The sequence below is a fragment of the Myzus persicae genome, unplaced genomic scaffold, assembly GCF_001856785.1.
Source record: "Myzus persicae strain clone G006 unplaced genomic scaffold, MPER_G0061.0, whole genome shotgun sequence".
In the NCBI taxonomy this organism is placed as follows: Eukaryota; Metazoa; Arthropoda; class Insecta; order Hemiptera; family Aphididae; genus Myzus; species Myzus persicae.
In genome coordinates this window covers 488,794-513,075 of record NW_019104200.1, presented here as the reverse complement: position 1 = coordinate 513,075, position 24,282 = coordinate 488,794, and the positions used below count along the sequence as shown (strand labels likewise).

Below are 24,282 nucleotides of genomic sequence, written 5' to 3'. Positions count from 1 at the left end.
TAATAAAATATATGTTTTGTTGTTCCTATAATATATTTAATCGCTTTGTGTTGCTTTATGTTTATAAATAATAATAATAATAATTTATTAATGACCCAGTCCTGCGCGTTAGTGTCGTTTTGGCACGGCGAATTAGGTTTTTTATTTTTTTCCGTTTACTCACACTCGTTGCGGTCACCATCATCGTTAACAGAATACAGAAGATAATAATAATATGTATTTATATACATATATATATATATGTATTATATTATACGTGACACTCGATAATATACATAATATGTATCCTCTGGTTCTAAATATAACATTCGTATTCTCCCACTTGTGCGCTCCGGCATCACAGAAAAGGCCGTCATGGTGACAAAACGAAAAACGAGAATGAAAAAAAAAAAAACATCAAATCTTAAAAAACTGTAACGTTTCGTCAGTCGCTCTCGCAGTGTGTCCGTCGGACAAATGGACCATCATCGTCGCCTCGACGCCGCCGCCGCGCAAGTCGCACTACAGGTGCTCCTTCTGTTGTCATCGCCGGCCACCGTCGTCCGAGGTCAGTGAACACTAATTATTATAACATATTATTATTATTATTATTTTGAACTCGTCGGGTAATCAGGGTTGGCACAGTTGAGTGGGTACTCTGTGAATAATAGTTATGTGTGGTAATATGTATTCTAAATTGATTATTAACGACGTTCGAATTGGTGAAAGAAAGAAAAAAGGTCCCAGCCTGTTACAATTCATAAAAATTATAATATATCCAATTATATTATATCGTAGGCGCGGTATGAGAATGGGCGTGTGGTTACTGGTTATAGTGATTACCATCTGAATACTATGATTCTGCAACAAGTACCTAATGTGTAAATTGAACAGTTTGTAATTATTATTTTGCTTTAAGTTTTATGCTAAACTATCCTAAGTGGTTGATTTTTGCGTTTGAGACAGTAAGAGTACTGAGTGATAAAGTGGTGAACAAAAAAAAATTGTCCCCTTCCAAAATAGTCGTTGGAACAGAACTTTGGTATAAATTTGAATACTTTTATGTTATTATTGTGTACGATGATGACTACCAAGTACCAGTGCCGATAATGTCTGCACACGTGTGTGATTTCATTGGTATTAAATTACACGAAATGCAACCCGATCGCACACTCGACCGCTATTCGGACACTCCGGCTACACTTTTACGATGATTGAACATTTCGCTTTTTTCTCATCACTATTTGACGGTACCTAAATACAAGTGCACTCCTTTGCGGCTTTACCTAATATATTAAAGCAAATAGGACAAAAACTCCGTCAAGGCGTTGACCATCATACGTTGCACGACCAATTTTACACAATGACACATATATTGCTCTTTTTTATTTTCTCTTAGTTACTGTTATTTAAATTCCGAGCTGTGGTGAGAAAATCACTGGTTGCACTATTTCACTTATTATAAATCGCACACGTTGCATTGTCTCTTGCAGTAATGAGTCGACCAAATAACGTAAAACTAAATAGGTAGGTACATTTTGCGATGGAAAGTTCTCTTTACTATATTTTTTTTTAATTCGATAGTTTAGTTATTTATTGATTATGTCAATTGTATTATTCAATGGATTTCAGTAAAAAATCATACGAGTGCCTATTTTATAAATTTAAATAATAATACAATTATATTTGTATAGTATAACAACAAGTATTAACTAGTTTATATGTTAATTTATATTTAGATTTGAAAATCACTTTAAAATCAAAAATTAATTTAGTAGGTATGCAATGGTGAAAAGAACAGTAAATTTCTGACGTAGCAAGTCGAGAAAATTGTTGTTGGCATCTATATATTGAGTTTAGGTCAAAAAGTCTTCAATTTCATTAGCAGCTACTGTCGTCTGTCAAGGACCCCTCACAAATATTACTTAAAGACATTCCTACTGATCACTTTATTGAGTTAACTCATGTTTTACTCGAAAACGAATTATAACACTGTTCAGAATTTACAAAGTCGTTTAAACAGAAAACTTCGTCTTTTATCGAGCTGTCAATGTACCATAGGGCATACGATCATATTTACGAATTTCCATTGCACTCGAGTTTCATTGGTCGTGTAGGTTTGTCGCTTGACATCGTAGAGACCCCCAATTACAAAACTATTACAAACACTTTGGATAAAAACCTATATTTATTATTTTTACTAAATTCAATTGTCAAGTTCGTCTACAGTTTGGTGTTCGTTTGCAATCTTTTGTAAAATTCATATTTTTTTCTAATTAACCGTTCCAATAAGGATGGAGTCTTTATTTCAAAATCATATAGCCGCGTATAAAACTGTAAATAGATTATAGTATGAAGCCCAACATATCATTTTTACATTAAAAATTTCCGATTTTATCACCAAAGTATAACATTTTTTTTTGTTCCTACTACATATTTTATACTAGGTAAAAGTACTATAAGTATACACATATACTTTTAAGTGTAGGTACATTAGTACTTACGTATTACTCATATAAACTAACAAAAACAATGAAAATAAGTCAAAAGCGGGTTTTCGTAACCCTAAATAACCATCATTACAAAATTACAATGTCATATTTTGTTGAATAAAAAGTATTACTTAGACTTTACTCTACGCCATCTCTCTCTCACATACACACACACACACACACACACACACACACACACACACACACACACAGACACACACACACACACACACACACACACACAAACCCACACACCCATACCCAGTGGCGAAAGGAAATCTAAAATAACCCTAAATAACCCATTAGCAACCAAAAATCGACACACCACCAACAGTTTATAATAAACACAATAGTACTGTTACCTACTGTTCGCCCACTATAACCATTTTTAATTGTTTTTCACTTTCATATTGAGCACCCACCTACCCCACCCACTCCCGAATATCAAAAACCGATTGCTTCTCAAAGACCACTTTCGTTTCGCCACTGTTAAATAAATATAAATATAACATCATATAATATTGTGTAAGTTATGTATGCTCTTAAATATTGTTCATTTTGGTGCTTCAGTCCTGTGCGGCCGTCCCGTGTGGCTGACCGACGGCGATACGCTGTACTTGAGATGGCAGAGCGGGCTGGGCCCGTTGGACCGCTGCTCCGTGGTGCTGCCCAACGGCACGGAGACTACCCTGTCCGACGCGGCCGCCACCGACACCTCTGCTAATATCACGTACGTGGGCGACGGTTACCAGTCCGGTCAATGCGGTCTCAGGGCCGTGAGTGTGACGCCCGGCGCCGGCGATTGGACGCTGACGGCGTCGTCGGCGGACGGACGACACGGCCGGGACACGAGTCACGTCACATGCATAGGTAAACGCGGTCGATTTGAATATAAATATTATTTGTTTTGACTTTGAGTGACGAGTAAGAAATATGTGTTACAAACTTACAAAGCTTATTATTATCCGACCACGTTGTAGCGAAAATAAGGGACGGGTTCTCGAGAGCTGTTCGCGTGTTAAGAAATAATACGATTTTGAACAAACCCTTCGAAATTTGTAGGAAATTTAAGTTCGGATTTTAATTCAAACGTCGCTCCGAATAGTTCAAGCAAAAATATATGGTAAGAGTTATACGTATAATATGAGTGATCCAACGATTTCATCGCATAATCACGTTGTTCACCACGCCACTGTTCCATGTTTACTAAATGGCATATTGTCTTTAAACAGTTTAAACCTTAAACTAATAATATTTAATGAGAATTCTTATGTCAATTACGACTGAGAAAATCTATTTTTAAAATCGGCCTTTTCAGTGCCCCGGCTGTATTAACAAATAACTGGAAAATTAACAGAAGGTGAGGCCAACCAATGATAGACACTTTATAGTCACTACTATATTAGTATAAATGGAAGTAATTTATGATTTAGGTTAAGTTTTTTAGGTATTATTTATTTTAATCATCAATAATATAATTAAAAACAGACAATAATGTATCTTCATAAACGTCGAACTGATTTATCTGGCGCATACTAGTTGCCTCCCAAAATATACGAATTGCCTCCCGTCCTTATCGTAAATAAAAAGGTTAATTTACACAAGTTGCCTCCGATGACCAGATAGTTCATAATTATATACGAGTTGCCTCCCAAAAAGTTTCACACTAATTGCCTCCCATATAGAATTAAGTAGTGCCAGTAGTGGTTCATAAACTTCACCAAACAGTTCCACATAAATAGATAATGTTTATACTTTATTCATTATTAAAAATATCAGACTTGGTTAAAACAATAATAATATAAAAATAATCAATACAAATAAAACATATTTTACTACTTATTAAAAATATATAGTGCAGTTAAAAAACATCAGTCAAATAATAAATCTATAATTTAAACAAAATAGGAAGTAGTACCTATTATTAGTCAATAAAATAAATGTATGGTAATAATAATATAATATAATATGCATATAATGGTAAAAAATTATTTATAACATTGTTTAAGCTTGTATTTTTTATTTATTTATTACCTGACTAATGGGAGGCAACTAGTACTAGACCCTTTTCGTTTATGATAAAATTTAGGGTACGTCGGGAGGCAACTCGTATATAGTCGGGAGGCAATTCGCATACAAATTATGGGCCTTTTTGACTTCGGGGGGCAACTAGTGTGCGCCCGATTTATCTGGCACCTATAATAGGTAGTGTTATTGTTGAGAGATTTTAAATTAATATGTTTGGTCGTAAACTGTTATTTTCTATGGAAATTTATATAAAGTCTTATTTACATAGGTTATTATTTTATCCTTATTGAAATCTAGAAATAGTGTTTTAAATACGCCATCAGTCTACAATTTAGTAGTTCAATACATATTTTTATAACATGACCTAAAAAAATATTTATAATAATTTGTTATTACGTCTAGTGTTTACAAAACAAAATTTATTTTTAATCTATGGAATTAATATTTGAAATAAATTAATTTAACATGACCATACAGTTATAGTTATTAATTAACTAATTAATAACTTCATATATAATGTGGAATAAATTCCAATTTGTTAAAAGGACGCTACTCGAGCATTTGTTGTCCGTCTTACAAGTGTGTAACATAACCAATTTACGCTCAGAAGGTCACGTTTGGCTCAGGTGAGTTTAAAATTGGGCGCACACGAATTGCATACCAAAAAGGTAAACGAATCTTTTTGAACGAATTGCGTCTCGGACACAGTTCATGTTACCTTTTTAGCTATAGTTGAATGGTTCCTAAAGTGATATTGAAATAATAAAGATATGTCATGTTCACATAAAAAAATGTAAATTGTAAAATCATAATATTTTTTTTTATTTTTTTTATTTTTTACTAGATATTTACAATCTATTCATAAAATAATAAGCAAATTAGATAAGAGTAAAAAAAACACATGAGTAATATGACGGAAGAAGCTACCCATTGATGACACTACCTATTTTGTTTAGTTTATTAGGAGAAATTTGATCTAGGAATCAAGCATTTAGCAGGTCACGACACCAATTACGTTTAAGACGTCTGAAGATATTCACATACTTAAAAAAAAAAATTGTAACTGTGAAAACATAATATCATAAGTATAAATCATAAGTCATAATCATTTTAATTTAATTTCGCCTGTATTTTTATTTATTGGCCAATATGTTAACATAATCTTAACGTGATTTTATTATTATTATTTTTGTTAAAAAAATTAAAAATTAAAAATAAATTTGGAAACCACTAAAAAAAAAGTTAAATCAAAAAGTAACATGAATTGTGTCCGGGACGTGCGCCGTAAAAATTAGAGTATATCGAACTATAGTGAAACTTGATGATATGAACATTATCTGTGTTTGTAAGTGAGGTTTTTTTGATGATTCAGTTTTTACGTGAGTTATGAGCATTTTTAACTTACGATATGTATACACAAAACTTGCTAAAAAATTTAACTATCTTAAAAAATCCATATACAAACATAGATAATGTTTTTTATACATAAAGTTTCATAATAAGTTGATTCACTCTCTCATTTTTAAACTGACCAGTTGAGATAACGTGATCTGCTGACCGTAAATTTGGTATGTTAAGCACTTGTAAGACGGAGACAGCAAATGCCAGTGAAGCGTCCTCTTAAATAAGAATCAACCTTTCGAAAAAAAATCCACGTATGACTGCAAATTTTGGTTGATTTTGATATTGTTATGTTGTGATATCGATATTTATAGATAACAGTTTTATTGTATTATCCTAACAATAAATTATTTATTTATTAATTTGGAGGATGAAACGACATTTTATTTCATTTAAATTATATGTTTGAAATTTAAAAAGTTTTAGAGTTTAAATACTTGAGTTTTAGTTCAAATTCAGAGTTTGTGAAAACTGAAGTTTGATACATCTTAATAATGGATAATGGACTTTACAAGTACTACAGGTACAGCAGTAGCGCACTCAAAGGAGCTAAGAGGTCACCCTCCCCTCCACCAAAGAAATGTCTTCCTTCATGAAACTATATTTCTACAAAATGAACCCCTCTTTTATAATATAAGTTTCAACATTTTCAATTTGTATAGCTAAGAGATGATCATTTAATATATATGGTTCTTACTGAAACCAAAATCTTCAAAATATGTAAGGTCGTCAATTCAATACATCGCTCTTATACATTTTAATTTTTGACAGTTTTTCGAGTTCCCGGAAATTCCCGTTTCCAATTTTATCCGGAATTCACGGGATTCCTGGGATTCCTTCCTGTGATAGATCCTAGAAATTTTCAGGAGGTTCAACCCTAATTCAACCTAACGTACTTATTACTAATTGTAAAATAAATTACTTTCGTGAAGTATATAAATGTATAATAAAATATACTTCTTATATACCATATTTTTTTGTACACATGAATTAATGATGTGTGATTTATCATCGAATTCAAATTCAACAATCATCGACACCTACTAGGGTCACCTACTTGTCCGATTTTCATTATTATACTTATTATACATTATGCTATAATACTTCAAAAAAAATTCGACTGGTGAGGAGTATTTTGCATATTTTTTTTCTTTTGTTAGTAACTATAAAATAAAGTAAGTAATAGTAAACTATAGTCAACAACTAAACAAGTAATAAATTAATAATCAATAAAATGAAAAATACCACATAACATAATAAAATAATAATAATATAATACCATATGCATATAATCCTTAAAATAAAATAATTATTGCCATAAAATTATTGTAGTTCTTAAAAGGCCTGACTGCTGTTAGTCTGTATGTAATGAGCCTAAAAAACAGCAGGCTGATTGGAAAAATAATAAGTAGTTCGCAAATGGCTACCCCAGTACCCCATAGCAAAGAGCCTAGTCTTTTCGCAAAAAAACTAATTTTACATACGACCTACGACATATGTATACTGTACCCACCCACGTCGATACGTAAATAATCTATATTATAATATTAATATATTCGGCCAAAACATAATTTATAATCAAATAAAAATACAATACCTACGATGTTTTCCTGCAAATACAAACCTGCTTTAATTTTGTTCTATTCTGTAAAGCTTAAGTAAATGTTGATCTTTTCTTCAATTTAAAACAAACAAATTCGATCAAATTAAATCATTTCGTCTGTATAAATGGATATATTACAATCATAGATATTCACTATTGAACAATATAATTTCAAAATGTAAATCGACTCAGAATTTACAATTTATCAATCGCCTATTTACAACCTTGAAATATTCAGATTTTGTATAATTGTACAAATTTGAAATTGAATATACTTGGGGTATGAAAATGTTGATATTTCAATTTTTATTTCAAGAAATGTGTGTAAGTAATACGGCTACGCCGGCTACAACAGTGATATTATGTTATCCTTTCGAAATTGTACATTATTTATGGCCGCTTCGAAATAAAAAAAAAAACCTAATTTTATCAAACGTATAAAAGTTTAAACTTGCTTAATTTACGACATAAATTAACTAGGTATACCTCCCTCCTAGTTTATGTAGGTAACGTTTTTTCAGCAAAGCAAATAAATTTGGTTGAAAGTTTAAAACCATTTATATCATACTCACACAAACGCACATGGGTAGGTACTTGAAAAATAATTGTGTTTATGCTTTGTTCTTATATTTACTAAAGAATAAAATATAAGAATAAGTAAAATATATACTATATATTATTGTATACGACGTGTGCCGAGTAACTAATCGAGGAATTATATCTGTTCTGAGGTGCCTTTGTATATGTTAAACTGCAAATCTATATAAATGTCTGCCAGTGACTGATAACTTACCGTAAACTGTACCCAATACATTATAATATATAACGACATTTTTTATGATACAAATCGAATGTAAAGGATAACTGTCGAAGAAAGGATTCACAAGAATTCACATATTATATTTTGTATGAAGTACGCAGTCATATTTTACCTCAATATTATCATAATATGTATACGAAACCTAACATTTGTTTCGTGTTCTGTGAGTACAATAAAGAATAGCGTGAATGAAAACTTTTGTTTGTTGTTAATATATAATGCATTCAAACCGTTTCAGATTTATTGGCGTCCCATTCATAATTTGTCCGTATTAATATTGTATTGTTTAATGAATTAACGATTTTATGATAGTTTATTTTGTTGTATTTGTATTGCGTGAAAATATAAATTATAATTTAATTTTTATCAATATATTATTTGATTTAATTTTTGTTTTTTATTTGGATTTAGGCCTCAACTACTGAGGTCATTAGCCGCAGTGTGTGTGTTCGGTGTGTGGGTGTGGGGGGGAGGGGCGATTGGCTGCAACACTTTTGTATGTGTTTCTAAAAACCCGGGTGGTCACCCTTCCGAGTGTTAGCAAAGACGGCCAGTACGTAAGCTCAGAGCATTGCCGCAGATTAAGCGTATGACCGCGCCTCACCAATCCGCAATATGTTATTACAATACCTAATTTTTCATTATATTGCGATATCATTTATCGAGCAAAATATTATTGTTAATTGATTAATTTCGAAATTACTCCGAAATCTAGTTACTAATGTCATTTTTTCTCTTTGTCATATAATGTCATCATATTCGCTTATTGTTATTTATGTAATCAAAAAGTTATACTTAAAATTATTAAAATTCGAGTTATTTTAAAAATTATATATTATCAGCAATGCTTTTTTTTTATTCTACTTTTTCATTGGTATTTTTTATGTATAATTGTAAACACAAATTCGTATTTTGCCACTAAATGTATTAAATTATTATACATAATATAATAGAAATATGTACGACCTATAATGAAATAACTACATATTTTTATGAATAAGTTCATACGAACAATAATATTATATTTTTAAGTATTTTTTTGAAAAACATTATTTCGTGAGTATTTCACAAACACAATCTTTGGAATTTGGAAAATCTGACCCTGTACATATATTTTGTTTTTAAATCGCTAGATAAGTTTCAAAATGTGTTCAAAGTTCGTACAAAAAAAAATGTAATATTAATTTTTCTTTAAGGATGACATTTATTTGAATTTTTCATTTTTCGTTCCTGCAAAACTTATTACATTTCTTTTTTATAGTGAAGCTATATAGAAATGATTATCCCTAACCTCCCGGAGATCACAAACTGTGGATGTAATTCTTTTTATGCCATCATTTAGAACTCCATTGTTTGAATAAAATTGAATTTGTTTAATAGTTTTCAGAATTCGTCTGATGTTCATGTTACAGGATTTTTTTTTTAAACTGCCACAACACATCTTTATTTAAAACGACCAGATGTCTTTATGAATGCAAAGCATATAAAATAATATTTAAATTCGGTTTGATGATAATCAGGTATACGTAAAAAATGTACACGAAATATAATATTGTTTGTCAGACCAAGTGTAGAATGTCTTCCAAGTAGTCCGATGTAGGACAAATCGCAGTCGCCGCTTCTCCGTAAATCCATTTTGTCATCTCCATTTCGACGTAAGGCCACTCGCCGTTAAAAAATACCCGCGATATGATACATCTATTTAGGTTAAATACGGTTATGGAAATATTTTTAATTTTAACTCTGCACCTCATTATAATACTTACTATACTCGAAGTGTTGTTTTTCATGACTTTATTGACAACATACAACGGATCGAAAAATGGACGAAGACGAGGACTTTTTCGTCCGCCGCTGTGGAGTGTACACGATCGAATAACCAATGGTCAGGATCGTACTTATAATTATATGCTGCTCCAACCGGAGGTGATTAAAAATAATTAACAATCATGAAAAAAGATATTTTTGATAAAATATTTTGAATTAAATACTAAAATGAGTGTCAGCCATCCAACATTGTGCAATGGTCTATTTCAAGCCTCCGTAAAATCCTGTCTGACCGTGATACATAGGTCTACACACAATATTGTAAGCGGAGAGAACTCCACCAAAAAAATTTAGAAAAAAATATTTAGACGTCGATAAAAGATTAACAAAAATTGTGTATATCTTTAAAATGATATTATTATTATTACTATAAAATATTGACAAATATTAAATAGGTACCTATATAATGCTTTGAATATAGTATCCTTGACATCTTTTTTTTTTCCATTATTGAACATTGACCCGTGTGTATGATAAATATTAATGAGTACATTGCTCAAAATGTATCTTTAAAATGAATTATTAATATTAACGAGTTTGCGTTTTCTTATGAGTGGATTTTTTTTTTACTACGAAGTGGACTTAAGTCGAAATAGCGATGACAAAAATAGTTTTACGGCAAAACGGCGACGGCGATTTTTTAGTGTTCGAAAATAGAGTCAGCATAACTTGAGCATTTTTTTTCTTTGATTTGTAATTTTCTGGCGGACATGGCGTTTTCAATTCAGGCGGGAATCAAGGTGCATCCCAAATATATATTTGCATACCCATATACCTGAATATTTAGCAGACTCTTTTAGCGGGACTGTCGTGCTGCAGGATTATGTATTCCAGCAGCATTCGGAAATTTTCAGTTTTACCTGAAGTATACGTATAATTTATTCATGTGTACCGACTTATCACTATTGCAGACCTTGATTTTCCTACTCCTCGTCCGACACCAGAGACGTACCTACAGTCGATTTTATCGTGGATTGGCTCCTGAACTAGGGCCCGTTTTTTTCGTGTAGGTAGGTACCTTATTTGTATTATTAATGTTTCTCACTTGACCAATAATTGACTCTGTACAGTTGTGCAATTAGTGCATTGCAATCGCTTGTGATTCGATCACAAGTTTATGCAACGTTTCATTTGTTGTATTCGCACCAGAATTATTGCTTGGTCAACTAAAATATTTGTCTTGGCGCTCTGTGGTGATCATTATCGGCCGTCGAACGCATATTGCAGGATAACAGTCCGATCTCGCACTCCCAAGTCGACTTAAATAATTTATGTTGAAACACTTGACACCTTTATACGTTCATTCCCTTTTGTGCTCGTCTCTGAGATAGGTATTACCTTCATTGTTCGTGAAATTATCGAAATGTTTGATATTGGTTATATTCAGACAATATTATGTTGACATCCCACAGTCGAACGTTTTTCGTTTCTATTTTGTCGTTTTGATTTATCGAGCAGCGCAACGCGGTTAACAGTACTATAGTGTATTTTAAGGTATCCGCACAAAATTGAGACACATCCCTTTTCACCAATCCAAATCAGGTTTGGATGATGTTCGATAAATGCGAAAACGTACGAGTATGATAAAATTATCTTTGCAAGAACGAGACGGATCCCACGACCCATATAGGAAATCGCTCGACAGCCTTGGGAGTTGGAGCTGTCTGGCGCTGTATTCTCTGGCGGAAAATCGGATAGCTCCAATAGAGAATACCCCATAATACCGAGTAAAATCAATGAATACTGTAGGTTTTGGTAAAAATACGGGACGGCTCCAAAAATTAAAATTATTTGTTTTATTGTCCGGAAAGTTTTGAAAGAATGGAATAATTGTCTGGTTTTCACACGGGCCCCTGCATTTTGCACGGTTTTCGAGTGTTGTAAAAACCGCATCATCGCCGGCACCAGCTCGATAATCATCGGCGCGAAGGACAAATGCCAACCCGAAAATTCCGAGTGGTTCAGTCGCCCGGCAAAAGTGCAGTGTATATACATTAATATAACTTTTGTTCCGCCGGCGAGGATAATATTCGTCGACACGATGAGATGATATTGTATATTCTATGCAAACAATGAGGAGATATTCAGTGGCGCAACTAGGATCTTCGCCCTTCGGGCCCTGAAGACAAAGTAAATCTGGGGCCCTATAATTACTTTAAGTATATGTGGTCAATTTTTTTTTTTAATGCTGACACAATTTGTATTTATTATCAGCGAAATAATACTGTGTAAATTATTTCTGGTTATATTTTAATAATAATTAATAACAACAAAATTACAAAATTTATTGAAAATGAATTTAAAAAAAACATTTTAAATTTTAAATATAATTATTTAACTAAGTATATTAACTTTTCTTGCTTTGGTTTCAGCAAATTGATTGATTATTTTGTCCATATCTAGAATATTAGCTTGTTCTTTTTCAATGTTTAACAGAGCAATATTTGACAAACGATTTTGACCCATTGAATTTCTTAAATAATTCTTAATTAATTTAAGCTTCGAAAACGTACGTTCCGCTGATGCAACCGTTACTGGTAATGTGAGATATATAATACAAGCACTTAATACTTCACTATAAGTGGTACAAAAATCATTTTCAATAATAAACATAGCTAGTTGTTTAATATTTTTAGTTATTTTCAAATTTATTAAATTTTTTTCAAATTTATTAAATTTTTTATGCATAAAAGTTGTCTGGTGAAATCTGAACTAATATCGACGTTATAAAAATTGACGAAATCATACGAAGCTTTAATGATATCATCTTCCGTGCTATTAACCAATGAAAAAGGATTTAAGAAATCAAAATATTTAATTACCTTTTTTAAACCCTGGAATCGATTATCTAATTGAAAAATTACTGTATCAATGACTGGAAGAAAAACCTTGATTCTTAAATTATCTTCTGAAATATCTAATCGACGGTCGCCATCTACTTCATCAAAATATCTTCTTCCAAACTTTAATCTATGTACGTGAAATTCCTGAGGAATCCCCCATTTTGTACACATACATTTGGCTGTTTCCATTAAAGTATGATAATTATTTCTCAATTCTTTAATCGTAGATGTAGCTTGTTTCAAGTTTTCACATGCATTATGTAAATTTGTATCTTTTTTTTGAAGAGACTTAGACACTCCGTGTAAGGGTTTTAAAATTTCTTCCCATAAACAAAGAAGGAAAATAAATTCTACAGATTCTAATTTTTTTTTCAAAGATAAACTCATACTCTTTTCGTCGGTTTTAGAACTTGTTAAGGATATATTTGTTAAAGCTTTCAGTACATCAATAAATCTGACTTTTAGTGAATAAATCGATTCATGTCGTGCTTCCCATCTTGTCACACATAACTTTTTCAGAACTTTAGCTTTTATTTTTTTGGCATCAGCTTCGCCAAAAGCTAAAATTGACCATCGTGGAGCACTTGAACTAAAAAAATTAAATATGCTTTGCACAGTTTCAAAAAAATATGTAACTTGTTTTGAACTTTTAGCAGCATCTGAAATAACCAGGTTTAAATTGTGTGCACAACAATGTACATATTGTGCTAAGGGAACTTGAATGGTTATGACCCTCCACGTGCATAAATAATGTATAATATCAATAGGCGCTGTTTACGTTGGGTATATAATTAAGGCCAAGCAATGCTATGCGGGAGTATATGACGTGATCGATGTAATAATATAATCATCAAGTAGGCGTACCTCGGTGTATAAAATATGCCTAGTGCGTCGTATTTTGGAGTGTTGTAGTTCATAATATTTAGATACCCATGTGTGTAGGTACCTTGTGTACTATTAAAATTATAACACGGCGTTGCTGTGTGGGTGCAGTGCATGACTGGAGGCCTAGGTACATTCAAAATGCGTATCCGCCGGCGGGCAATGTTATCGCATTATTAATTTATTGTTCTGCGGAAATAGGGTGTCCGATGGAACGAATTAATGGTATTTATACCGACCGTAATAGCGATATCGATCGCGGCGTGCGTGTTACGCCGTTCTGTTTTCTGTGATTATGATACACCTATTATAAAAGGCCTCTGATATTGTTGTAATTATATTTATATTTATTTGATTATGAAATTTATTTTGAGAAAATTAAACGACAAAACACTTTTTCATCGGAAAACTATAACTATACTCGCGTCGTTGTCGATGGCAGCGGAAAGCAGCAGTGAGCACCGCGCACTGCGCATTGTTAATTATTATTTGAAGCAAGTTGATTTGAATCTACCAAATATGCATTAAACCATAATAATTAATGACAGTCAAGTTTTCGCGTAGGTAGCTATAACGGTACCTATATAAATAAATTATTAGGAAATACCTATATTATTCGCCAACCGTGCTCATTCATAATAATACAATTATTCAAATTCAAATTTTTTTGATTTTTAACTATTTTAAGTATTCTTCATGAGGTGCCGTTAACTTCTTTCATAAATTATTCATACGAAACTTTTATTATTTACCATTTTTTGCCTCTTGGTTTAGTTAACAGATTGTATATTAGATATAATATTATATTATTATTATATATTGTTCAATAATTATTTAGATTTTTTATACCATTTAAGAAGAGTCTGCTGCGTTGATACAAACTTCTTTTTTTCAAACGAGAACCGACCTGTCTTATGCTGTACAATATAAGCGTCTATAAACTATATTATGCAAATCGTTGTTTTTGCAAATATTTATGAACCTATATAAATTTAATTTAATCAAGATCTTAGAAAAAGTTTAACAAGAAAATATAAAATGCCGACTGATCAATTTAACTTAAGACACTCATTATTACAATAGCTTATATTATTTAGGTTTTTAAAAATATTGTTTTTACATGAATTTAATCGTTAAAAAACGGGAAGTCCGTAACTACACACAAATCCTCGCTATTTTGAAAATATCACGGAGTCTCCGCAATAAAAGGTTTTTTGCAGCGTTCATCTAAATAATTATATTTTATACTACTTTTCATCATTTTTTTAAGATTTTAAATTACAACATGCATTAATTTTAATTCGTTTTTTTTAAGCAGAATTATTTTTTGAGTACTCGCATACTTCGATATTTAAAAAAAAAAAGAAATTTTCTATGAGTTTATAGTTTGTGAATATCATAAGTTATTGCAGCGCATTATGGTCATTAGTATTTAAATTTTATATGCACGGAGTGCATGGGTGGGTTAAATAAGGGCACCCCGTAAAACGATGGTTGAAGATGTATGTGTTGTCATTCAAAAGCGTGAAAACTTAAAAGAAAACGATAGTGGTAAAAATAAAATTTTTTTCCAAAAACGTCGATTTGTAACGTCTTCAAGGTATACGTAAAAGAAATCTTTTCAAAAACTATTCCTTGTTTCCCGAAATGATTGGTATATAGACTTCCGTTAAACGGATCACCCAGTATTCACTCCCCTGTACTGTATCGCTAGGGGTGTATCTATTATATCCTTATAGTGCACAAAGGTAAATATAGTTCAAATCGTTCGAATTCCTATTTAAATTCTTCGCGTTATTTGGTTTTCGACTCAGAATCAGGTACTTAGACTGTAACTTGCAGTGTAAGAGCGTGGGTAATATTCCCGGGATGGTTAAATGTGAAAACGATCGTGCAAAGGCCAATCCTATATACCTATACTGCAGTGCTTATACTGTAGGTAGGTACGTATAGACATCATTACGGACTGCGTTCAAACGAAAATGGATTATCCGCTGCAAAGGCGGCGTATACGAGTAAAGTGTAAAGGCATTATTATGCACAAAAGGTGAAAAGCACTCGCTCAGATAGAGTGAGCCAACGCAGTACAAAACGCAATGCTATAATGCCGCCGACAGTTTTTATTTAGTCAACAGGTGTACGTGCACAATATTGAATATTACAACCATACCTTCGCGACTGTTTGATTAACTCTCAAAATTCCATATGACACACGCCGTTTGTCGGCAAAAACAGAATAGGTTCGCTCTTTGTGACACGGTCGTACTCATATTACTCAGCAGAACCCCGTGCACATTTTTGAATTCTGTTTAAGGGACACGAGACTATAATACGCTATGTTTGATCATAAATTCCTATGACTTATGACTTTTTCAGTATTCCAGTATTTCGCGCACGCGCAATAATTATTTCTGTGCACACTCTGTTTTCGTGGACACGCGCGGTATAGTACAAACCTATTGATTAAATAATACCTGTTTGTCAATTAGTACCAGTGGGTAGTTATTATGCAATAGATTTTCGAGTGCTCGGCAAATCTGATGAACGCGTTTGCAATATGTATATAGTGCGACGCATTAGGTAATCGCGCCTATGCCCGCTTAATGAGGTGATCTTTTGTTCTTAAACCACATAAAATCAAAGAAAATATAAGTCGTTTGTAGTTTAAGTCTATACTCTTCACACAGTGTCGATGGCCAGACTACATTTTTAGAGTAAAACAGAGTCGAAAATCAAAGCACGCATTACCGGACCAAATATATATATATATATATATATATATATACATACATACAATTTTATTTTATTCATATTATTATTTTCGGTAAATACATAAGTGTTTATTATCTAAGTACCTAAGTGTTATATAAAAAAAAATCCACCGCTAAATACCAATACCTATATGCCCTATATTATAACGTGCGTGAGTGGTATAGCATATTATATTGGTAGTGGTATAATAGAGGTATCACTAACAAACGTTCTCGCTGCTACTACTCGTATACTGTTGAAACATATTTTAGTTACAATATGATTACAGTGTTGATGGTTTATTTTATTTTTAATTATGATTTATGGGTCACGCTGAAAGCAATTACGTGGCTCGGTGGCCGTGCAGAGACACAGAGATATTGTTTGCGTTCATTCGTGTATAGAGATTATTATAATATATCAAAAGCTAAACGTCTTACACGTACCTACGTCATGTTTATACAGAGTATATTATTATCATAGCTTTTGCGACCTACCATCTACAGCTCTATAGAACTCAATACCTGTACGTCATATTATATCGAATTATGTAACGCGAGCGCGTCTATAAATATATGATAGCAAAAACATAATAACTGCACACTGCAGCGAGACCGTTCAACAGTTTTCTCCGTCGATATCGTTTTAAAACCCATCGAATCATACATTTTTTATAGGTAGATACCTACAATAACCGTAAAGCTCGCCTATGTACAATATATATATATATCATAATCAAACAAATTGAAAGAAAAAACTAACAAGCTAGTGAATCCTCCTCAATCCTTTATACTCTTACAATTTACTCTGCTCATTGAATATCACTACAATTATCAATATAATAACATAATAATGCGCCTTATACGTAAACGATAGACTATTGCAGGTACCTGTCCTAAATGTATGCAAATCTATTAATCTGTTGCAACGTAACGTTTTAGGCTTCGCCTGTTTGGACTTCGGTCAATTATTGACGAGGGTAATCTTTAATAATACATTCGTGGTATGATGAACACGATATTATTTACAACGTATATATTTTTAAAGATATTTGCTTACTCTTTTGAACCACAGCCAAAAATCACATGGTTGTTAAACATGTTTATGTAATAACACAATAATGGTACCTACAATAATTAAATATCATCTATCAAATAAGTAGTCACTGGTTTATTGAACGATAAAAATAATATTCTTTTATTATTCCATTCGTTAATGCATTTCGTGCATAGTACCTATATACTTACATTACTAAACAGTGGCGTGGTTTGCTTTTTTGAAAGGCGAAATATGAATTGTTCACTATTCTATGATTCCAGTAAAATATATACTTTCACTGCTTTATCATACATTTTATACGACAAAAATAAACAACGACGGTTATGCCGACGCACCTGCGCTCCTTTTCCTCAACAGTCATCGACTTTCGAGTCCCTCCACGTCTGACCCCCTCTATCACCACTTTTCCCAACCCTATGCGCACCACTGATTAAATAGTTTGAACAATCCAACTCACAGCATGATACGCCATGCTAACGTCCACCCTTCGTTTGTACGTTAATCTAGATACCTGCAAGTTCCTTTTCACTTTCGCTGACTTGCGGTTTGCGAGTATAATTTACTTATACCTACTTATTATTGTACTTTGGGCAAATCTCTTATTGAATAAATAAAAAAAAAATTAATAAACCAAGGGGGATGGATATTGGACCGTTGTACAACTACTCCTTACCTCCACCTCTAACTACCACACCATCCAACCGCCACCACACACCAAACAATTTTAACACAACAACACGCCCATTGAATATAAAATTTGAATTTGACAGTTGATAATATAGTACAATATAGTTACAATATTAATTTATAGTATTAATATTTAGTCCTCCCTATCCAGCAAACTTGCAATACACAAGTCCATAATTCGACCAATTTTGGCATACGGTATTCATTTATGGGGCTCTACAAAGCATCCAACACTAAAACGAGCCAGACTTTGAATCTATCTGCCAGTGACTATTAACGTCTTCTCCTCGATACTTCACAAACAATAATTTTTACAAAGACCTAAAAATTCCTATCCTCAATCAATTAGCGAAATTATGTTACTTTAAATTTCATACCGACTTGAACTCTTGCAGTAACCCATTAATCAAACGGCTATCCTCCGTCTTATTACCCATTACAATTTAAAAATTTAAAAACACAACAATAATAATTAAAAAGTACCAGGTCCGGCGCACTGCTGCTGAATGCCTTCTCATAAAAGATAATCTCTTAATTATTACCATTATGGACAATCAAATTTGTTCATTATACTATGATATTGATTGTATCCAATGGATTGTAAATAATTTTAATGAAATGAAAAAAGAAAAAAATCATATTGAAAAAATATTTAGTCAAAGACGCATTCGGTACATGTACCTGTGTGTGTTTACAGCGAAGCAATGGCCCAAGTCGAGCACGATCCGCGTGCCCGTTGGTACAGCGGTGAACGTCACGTGCGGACCACCGAAAGCTTTCTACTGCCGCATGTCAGGCCCGTCCGGCGAAGTGTCCAGGCACAAGGGCCAGTGTTGGGTGCACGTCAAGTCGGTCGGATCGCATCACCAGGACGTGTGGACCTGTTGGTCGGTCACAGCCGAGTCAGCGGCCGAAGTTCAGTACACCGTCCGCCTGCACGCTTACCGAGGTGAACAGCAACAGTAACCATCGCCGGTTTTATTCCCTTTCCTCGTCCGATTCCTTGCCCTCCGACTCCACCATTTTCCGTCATGGCCATCTGTCGTGCTTGGGATTGTATGAATAGCGGAGGAATATTTTCTCTTCCCACCATTAAGTATATGATATACATTACTTGTCGTTGTTGGTTGAGCACCATCATAGGTCACCAGACGTCTTACGTATAAAATCTTGTTTCATAAGCTGTATGATATCGATAAATAATCAATAGCCAGTAGGCGTATCTATAATACCTACTACTTATACATTGAATAGCAATGAACACAGCTTGTTATAAAATATGAATTACCAACTTGTTTGCAATTTTAATTCGACCAATATACATTATTCTAGCTTACTGTTCTCACTATTTCATGGTAATTTTGACCTCACCATAACCTACACTATGAATTCTACTTTTTTTATCTATCAAAAATAGTCAATTGGAATTTTCTACCCCCATAATATTATAATAGAACGTATATAATTCAAATATAAGTAACAGTCTCTATATTATAGGTGTATTTATAGCTGTAATTACTACATACATATTGCACTAAAAAAAAAACTGCGCAAATGTCAACTGGGCCCGCGATAACCTTTTTTGTTATAAGCTCGGCCCATTAATTTTCACCGATAAAATAAAATAACCACGACATTATTTGATCTGAAAATAATTTGTAACATTGTAACTTAAATTATGTATTGTACACAGTTATATACTTTAATTCTGCTATAACGAATTTAATAGGTAGTAGGTACTAAAATTAAAATAAAACGAAATTTTCTCTGGAGGATAACGAAAAACGTCTCCTCGTTGGGCCCTCTAGGTAATGCTAAATTGATTTAAAACATATTATAAGATAATTATCAATTATTAGATTTGAGGAGATATGATCATCATCATTTTTATTCGGACCAAGTTTACATTACAATCATTTTTACCTGAAAAATCCGGGCCGAGATTACAATCACCCAAAAAACTTTTTAAACAGCTTTTGGTTACGTAATAAAAAAATATAATGCATTCAACATTGGAGCCATAGCTCTATATAGCTTACCTTACTCTTTATACCCTCTTCCCAATCCTGGTGAACCTTACTGTACGTCATTTTTAACCCTTAATAAATACACGAACACGTCCGAGACCACGTGTTTTGCGAACTGTCTGTGTTTTTTTTTCTCTGGTCACTATACATACAGCCGTCCTCATGTCTAGAGGGCGCAGTAATGGAAGTCGGATGCGACGAAACGCCGACCGAGGTGCGAGTGTTCTGCAACGTCCGCAACGGTACCGCCACTGCAGACGGCGACGACGGAAACACTCACTTCCGGTCAAAATACTGCCGACTTACGTTACCGCGAGACGCAAAGATCTTGTCACTGGCGTATGGGAGAGGCACTGCCCGGTACTCGTACCACGGCGCCACGTACCACGATTGCGGAGTGTCATTCGCAAAACCACTGAGAAGGTCCGAGATCGGCCGATGGAAGTGCATGAACGCCATGTCCGACGATCGCGTTTATGGTGGGTTCGTCGTCGTCATGCCACCAAACAACACGAAAGGTATAACTAAAGGTACTACTTACGACCGACTACCACTGTGACGACAATATTTATTGCAATCCCACTTTGCAATGGTCAAAATAATAAATGCATACAATATAAATAATCATGAATGACATTCAAATTTTCTATGATATCGATTTTGCTTCACAATTAAACTTTGAAACAATACAAATTAAACATACACTTGCATTATCTTGGAGACCTTTCCATACATGATGACGTATTCTTGTCGATCCACAAAGCGACTGTTGACTACTTGTATAGGTACCCTCAGTAACAGTTATGGTATATACCCACTGATCACTTTTATTAAAATGTGGAATATAGTTTTCTTATATACTTTATGAATCATCGACTTTAATGTTTTTGATTATTTATTTGTCTCAACATTTGTGCCACTATCATGTCCCTGGGCCAACTGTAATAACAGTTGTGTTCATGAGAATGCTAGGCTTTATGTACAATATTTCGTAATCGTTTTGCACTCTGCAGGTATACCGCCGCTCACGGTGACAGCCGGAAGTTCTGTGATGGTGCCCAAAGGCAACACTTTTCATGTGGAGTGCAGTGTGCATTCAGAGATCGACTATTGCTGGTTGCGGCACCCGAACGGCACTGCTATCCCGGTCACTGTTCCGGACAGCACCGAGGCCGGCGACTGGAAGAGGGTCGGGACTCGGTACCGGTACACGGGCGAAGGATTGTCGTTCGGCCAATGTCACGTGGCCATCGACGACGCGTCCACGTTGGACACGGGTGCCTGGCTTTGCGCCTTGGGCCTGCGGGACGACCGCCGTGAAATGTACGGAACGGTGGACGTCACGGTTTCCGGTACGCGTGTATTATGAACTGATGATATATAATAGCCTCCTCTCCCCCCCCCCCCGGTCCCCGTCAGTACACCACAGCAACTGTGGGGTCAATGCAACTGCATATGTCTGCATAAAATTCGAAATCCCTTCTCTCAAACGTCGTGTAGTTTGTATAAGACTGTTGGTGGGTTTTCTCGGAATCGTCATCATCACACTCGGTACAATAAGTGAGATTAATACAGTGGTTGATTTGAGGATAACGTGGAGGGACTGAGTACCCTTTCTTTTTCTTTTTTTTTTTTGAGCGTATACCCCTTCTATTTTTTTGAAACAGAACGCAACATTTACCAGTGAATTAGTAAATATTGTCGGTTTTTCTCATGCAAAATCTAATAGCTATAATATTTTTACCTGTGTAAAAAAAAATTATTGATGAAATTCCTAAACATCTATAAAATACAGTGATAAGAAATTTTAGTATGCAAGATAGTACATATCAATATCTTTGGACCTTGTTTAATGCATAATTTATTAAAAATTGACCACTCTTATATTTTTTTTTTTTTAAATTAATTAATAATTGTATTTTTTCTTTTTTTATACATATATTATATTTGTACCAAGAACAAATTTAATATTATTTTGGTGTTTTTGGTGCTGGATGGGGATGGGGGGGGGGGCGAAGCTCAGGCGGCAATGTGACGATTAATTTTGTGTGTAACGCTCTTTCATCCAACGACCGCTAAGTCTTCGCCAGTAATATTTTTTTCCAAATCGAACACTAGTTTTTTTATACACATGTGAAGTTTGTTTTGAATCCTGTTTGAGCAGAGTCAGTGATCGCGGCACGCCAGGAAGAATTGTACGCGACCGAGGGCACCCGGGTAACCCTGGGATGCGACACAGTCGAGAAGCAGCCCATAGCCTACTGCCGGTTTCTCACGCCACGTCTTCTCGGATTCGCCGTGGACGAGAAATCGGATGCGCGGCCACCGCCCAGGTACGCCTACTCTGGCCAAGGACTGACGGCCGGCCACTGCGGTTTGTCTGTCGACCGCGTTGATGATTCCGACTACGGAAACTGGACGTGCGCTGTGAAAATCCTGGACTCTTCCGGATCCGAAGAAGTCAGCACGACCGTCCTGTTGCGGAAACCCGAAGGTATACGTCAAATTATACCTTACTACATATTAATAACACTGGCGGGGAAAGAATACCAAAGAAGAATAGACACAGCTGTCTGCAGCTATAAAGTGGCTGTGTCAAGTTAACTACTGTTTAGACAAGAAACCACATTTTCAATACGAAAACGGGAAAGCTCTGATTGTGATACTATAAATTCTATATTTTTCCGATATCGCTTTTACCAAGAATATTATTCAACATAGAAATAACGAATTTCCAGACAATAATAAAATTTTTTTCGTATTTTTTCTTCATTACAAAACATGAATACTAGGATTAATGATTACATTGCCCCCTCCCAGACCCTGCAAGTGGTAATAGTGGTTGGGTACTGTTTTTCCAACAAACATGTTTTGGACGAGTAATATCTTTTATACTTAATGCACCATCGCGTGTTCTTATCCATATATGCTATGTCGTAGGGTTTACGATGATCCAGATCATCGGCATCGTGTTATGCGGCACTATGATATCCATCATGTCGCTGTTCTTTGCCAATCATCTCATCACCAACCCGTCAGCAAAGACGACGAAAAAAATCGAGAAATTAGAAATGCAGCTCGAAGCGGGCGAACAAGGTGCAAGTCGCGGCAGAGTCGGCGCCAAACGCGCGCAGAATAGCACGCGAGTGATCAGGACTCAGCCGAGTCGAAGCAAACACGGGTCCATCCCTCGGAGAATTTGACCACAGCACTCGATTATTTTGTAATTCATACAAAATTTTTCGAATATCCATAAGGCGAGATTTTTGCTGCAGCCTTCCACGCGCGAAATGTTTCGACTCCACTCAATAGGTGTACATTATAATTAATAAATGTCTATTGATACATTCACAATAATGGTGAATAATAAGGAACAACAATAAACTGACTTCTGCAGATCATATTTTATTGTGTTGCAAACATTATTTGTACCCTATATATATATATTTGTTGTGTGTGGACAATTGCTCGTGATGTCATGATGACGGCAAGGTAAATAACTTATAACTTATTCCCTGATATCAGAGATCAGACTGTACACAGGTTACGCTGATGTACCAACTGAAAAATTAACTTAGTTTATTTCAATTGGTAACAACTATGTTTCGATTCCGATACTCGGTAGTGATTTTTTCATGAAAACGTCGATTAATTAATTGTCGTTCACTACTTTATTAACTACGGCTTTCTTCTGCTCACAGTGGGAAATTGTATAAACTAAGTGATGACCCACCTTCTGTACGCCACCTCAAGCGGGGACGCCCACACGACCTGTTGTTATAACTATTATTTATTTAATTCTAATTTAATTTTAACTTTCCTCTGATTGTAAATACTTTAAAACGTAGCCGATAGTATCTTTTATTACTAATATTTATTACTA

At 34.2% G+C, this 24,282-nt stretch overlaps 1 protein-coding gene across 2 annotated transcripts; it reads left to right on the top strand.

Annotated features, from left to right (window-relative positions):
* The first annotated feature begins 78 nt into the window (after positions 1 to 78).
* On the top strand, positions 79 to 23,803 carry LOC111039905. Of its 2 annotated transcripts, none has more exons than XM_022323557.1 (7): positions 79 to 547; positions 3,042 to 3,341; positions 19,070 to 19,321; positions 20,570 to 20,929; positions 21,413 to 21,751; positions 22,564 to 22,893; positions 23,340 to 23,803. In XM_022323557.1, the coding sequence occupies exons 1-7, from the start codon at positions 457 to 459 to the stop codon at positions 23,600 to 23,602; spliced, it is 1,935 nt and encodes a 644-aa protein (XP_022179249.1). In that variant the 5' UTR covers positions 79 to 456; the 3' UTR covers positions 23,603 to 23,803. The 2 variants fall into 2 exon arrangements, with proteins under 2 accessions (XP_022179249.1, XP_022179250.1); XM_022323558.1 differs by having other exon boundaries at positions 457 to 547; positions 20,570 to 20,917; positions 23,340 to 23,602.
* Positions 23,804 to 24,282: the final 479 nt, after the last annotated feature.